This window comes from Quercus suber, unplaced genomic scaffold, assembly GCF_002906115.3.
Source record: "Quercus suber isolate HL8 unplaced genomic scaffold, Cork oak 2.0 scaffold_1868, whole genome shotgun sequence".
NCBI classification, from domain to species: Eukaryota; Viridiplantae; Streptophyta; class Magnoliopsida; order Fagales; family Fagaceae; genus Quercus; species Quercus suber.
The window spans coordinates 1-2,587 of NW_027071215.1; the positions used below are offsets into that span (position 1 = coordinate 1).

General features: G+C 31.9%; 1 protein-coding gene across 1 annotated transcript; it reads right to left on the reverse strand.

Moving 5' to 3' along the window:
* Window positions 1-311: 311 nt before the first annotated feature.
* Window positions 312-841, reverse strand: LOC112037129 (rhodanese-like domain-containing protein 10). The gene has a single exon (XM_065769966.1). The coding sequence runs from the start codon at window positions 801-803 to the stop codon at window positions 339-341; it is 465 nt and encodes a 154-aa protein (XP_065626038.1). The 5' UTR covers window positions 804-841; the 3' UTR covers window positions 312-338.
* Window positions 842-2,587: the final 1,746 nt, after the last annotated feature.

The window sequence follows — 2,587 nt, forward strand, 5'->3', positions numbered from 1 at the left end:
AACTTAAAATAATCACTATATATATATATATATATGTATGTATGTATTCCAATTTTGTTCTAATTTTTCAAAAATTGATGTATACTATTGTGTGACTTGTGTCAATGTTTGTGTCCATGCTTTATTTGTTTGACAATGCATAAGATCTCATGAATGCACCTTAGATTTATAATATTTGATCTAATTATTAATTAACTATGAATTGTATTCATTCTCCAAAAAAAAACTGTGAATTGGATCGATTTTAAATAGAGAGATCATTCAATATATATGCATGACAATTTATTACAATCCATGCCCAGCTAGCGCCTTCAGCCTTGAATATGAAAATGAAATTCTCACCTTAGCCCTTCACCACAAGCTACAAGAAGTTTAGAGTCCTTATCAGGAACAACCTCCTCTACTCGCAACAAGAAATCAGGATTCATGGTAGTGAAATATTGGCCAGTCCATAGCCCAATGTAGCCTAAATGCACCCACTTCTTCAAAAGTGTAAGAGGGCTATTGTCCTTGTCCTCAATAAACAGTGGAACATTCAGTGACCCCTTCACACGAGCCTTCTCTGTCTCCCAAACGGGTCTGACGTCCAGGAGTGTGAAGCCATCGGAATTAATGGCTGCCACTGCTTCCTTTGGCTGTATGGCCCTGATGGCCTGGGACTGTATGAGCTGCCGGGCATTATTGCTGCTGGACACTGCATTGACTTGAAGTGTTGGTCTTCTTTTGGTGGTGGGAAGGGGTGGCTTAGGTTGTTTCTCATGCTTTGAATTGAACGTGGATATGTGGTTCAGTTGGATTGCCATCTCCCTCTCTCTCTCTCTCTCTTATCCTGAACTGAAAATCTGTGTTATTGATATTTGTGCAGTGAATTAATCCAATGATCCCTTTATTTTGAGCTATTTCTAACTTCTAAGCAACAAGCATCAAGTCAGGGGTTCGACTCCTGGAGAGAGGCATGAGAGAGCTTTTTTAATTTTTATTTATTTTTAATAAAATAGATAGGTTAGGATTTAAAACTTATGATGTCCATTTTTATGATGAACTAGTCATAAATTTACGCAATGCAACTTGTAGGTATTAGTCCCAAAATCTTTTTAAAATGATAAGATTACTTTCTACTTATAAAAAAAATGCATAACAAAGTATAATTGATATAATATATTAGATTTTTTAAATTATCTATATATTTTTATTTGAAAGTGTTTTAAAATTTGTAATTTTTTTTTTTATCGAGGAAATATAATGCATTTTACATTCAATTATTATATAAGACGAGATATTTTATAAATAATGTAATATGAGGTTGGAATTTGTTTCTACTGTTTCTTATAAAGAGTTTATCCTCTAAAACAGATCAAATTGGATTGAAGTTGACCAAATGGACTAAACGGATTGACGTGGACCAAATTGAAGTGGACTACATTAGATTGTATTGACCGAATTAGACTAAATTGGATTGAATTGAATGGAAGTGGATCAAAATAGACCGAAATGAACTAGATTACACTAACATGGACTGAATTGACCTAACTAGACCAAAGTTGATAAAATTAGACCGAATTGAACCATGTGGACCGAATTAGACCAAAGTGGACCGAATTGGAGCAAAAGAACCAAAATGCTAAATTGATATGATTCAATAGGAGCGTAGTAACAATATATAAGTATAGATGATGGGATTTCAAATTTGTGGCATTTGTTCCAAAATTACTGCTTTATACCATTAAGTCAATACACATGCTTTATGATAATTACTTTTTTTCATTAGGTCAAGACATCAATTTTTTTGTAGGCAAGTTTTTAATCTAATTTCTTCATATGATGATAAGAAACTTTTTTAGTTAAGCTAATTGAAATTCACGTGAGAGAGCTATTTCTAAACATGGCATTATATAATGTTTAGTAAACAATCACATAGTGTGAAATGTGAATGTCTAGTTCACCCCTCGCATTAGTTGATGAAATTTTTGGTTCTTGAATAGATAGCTTAGAAGTGAAGTTGAATTTCTGTATCAAAAAAAGAAGTTAAGATAGAATTTCATTAAGAAACTTCTCTTAACTTTTATAAATCAATAACGATTTTATTAATGAGAATTAGAGAGTTACAAAATATCTAAAAAGAAATAATAGCAACTGCATCACTCATTTTATATTTGACAATATCATTCCAGAAATGTGTCAGGGCTAGAATCGCTAGATAATAAGAATCCTGTAGTCTCACTAATTGTCTGGCAAATTCAGCCACACATATCTCTATAGATCTAGCAAGTAATGGTAGGAATAAAAAAATTGAACTCCAAACATAAATAATTGAGAGAGCTAGTGTAAAATATTCCGATAGTGGTTGTTTGATTCACTTATTTATTAGAATATGTATTTGAACATTTTTCTAACATCAACAATGAATATAGTGTTTTTGGGACACTTGTATGGTAGGCAAAATGGAATTGAAAAATGTGTTATAAATTTGGAGGTTTCAAGTTCCATTTACAACACTATAGTCACATATTTTTCGGGGTGATTACTGGGTAAAAAGTGAAATAGTTTGGCCAAAAAATTTATATATTCAATCTTTAAAAAAAAAAAA

What these genes read in the sequence shown, in the direction of transcription:
- LOC112037129 (XM_065769966.1), bottom strand. Translation starts at nt 803, where the DNA reads ATGGCAATCCAACTGAACCACATATCCACGTTCAATTCAAAGCATGAG.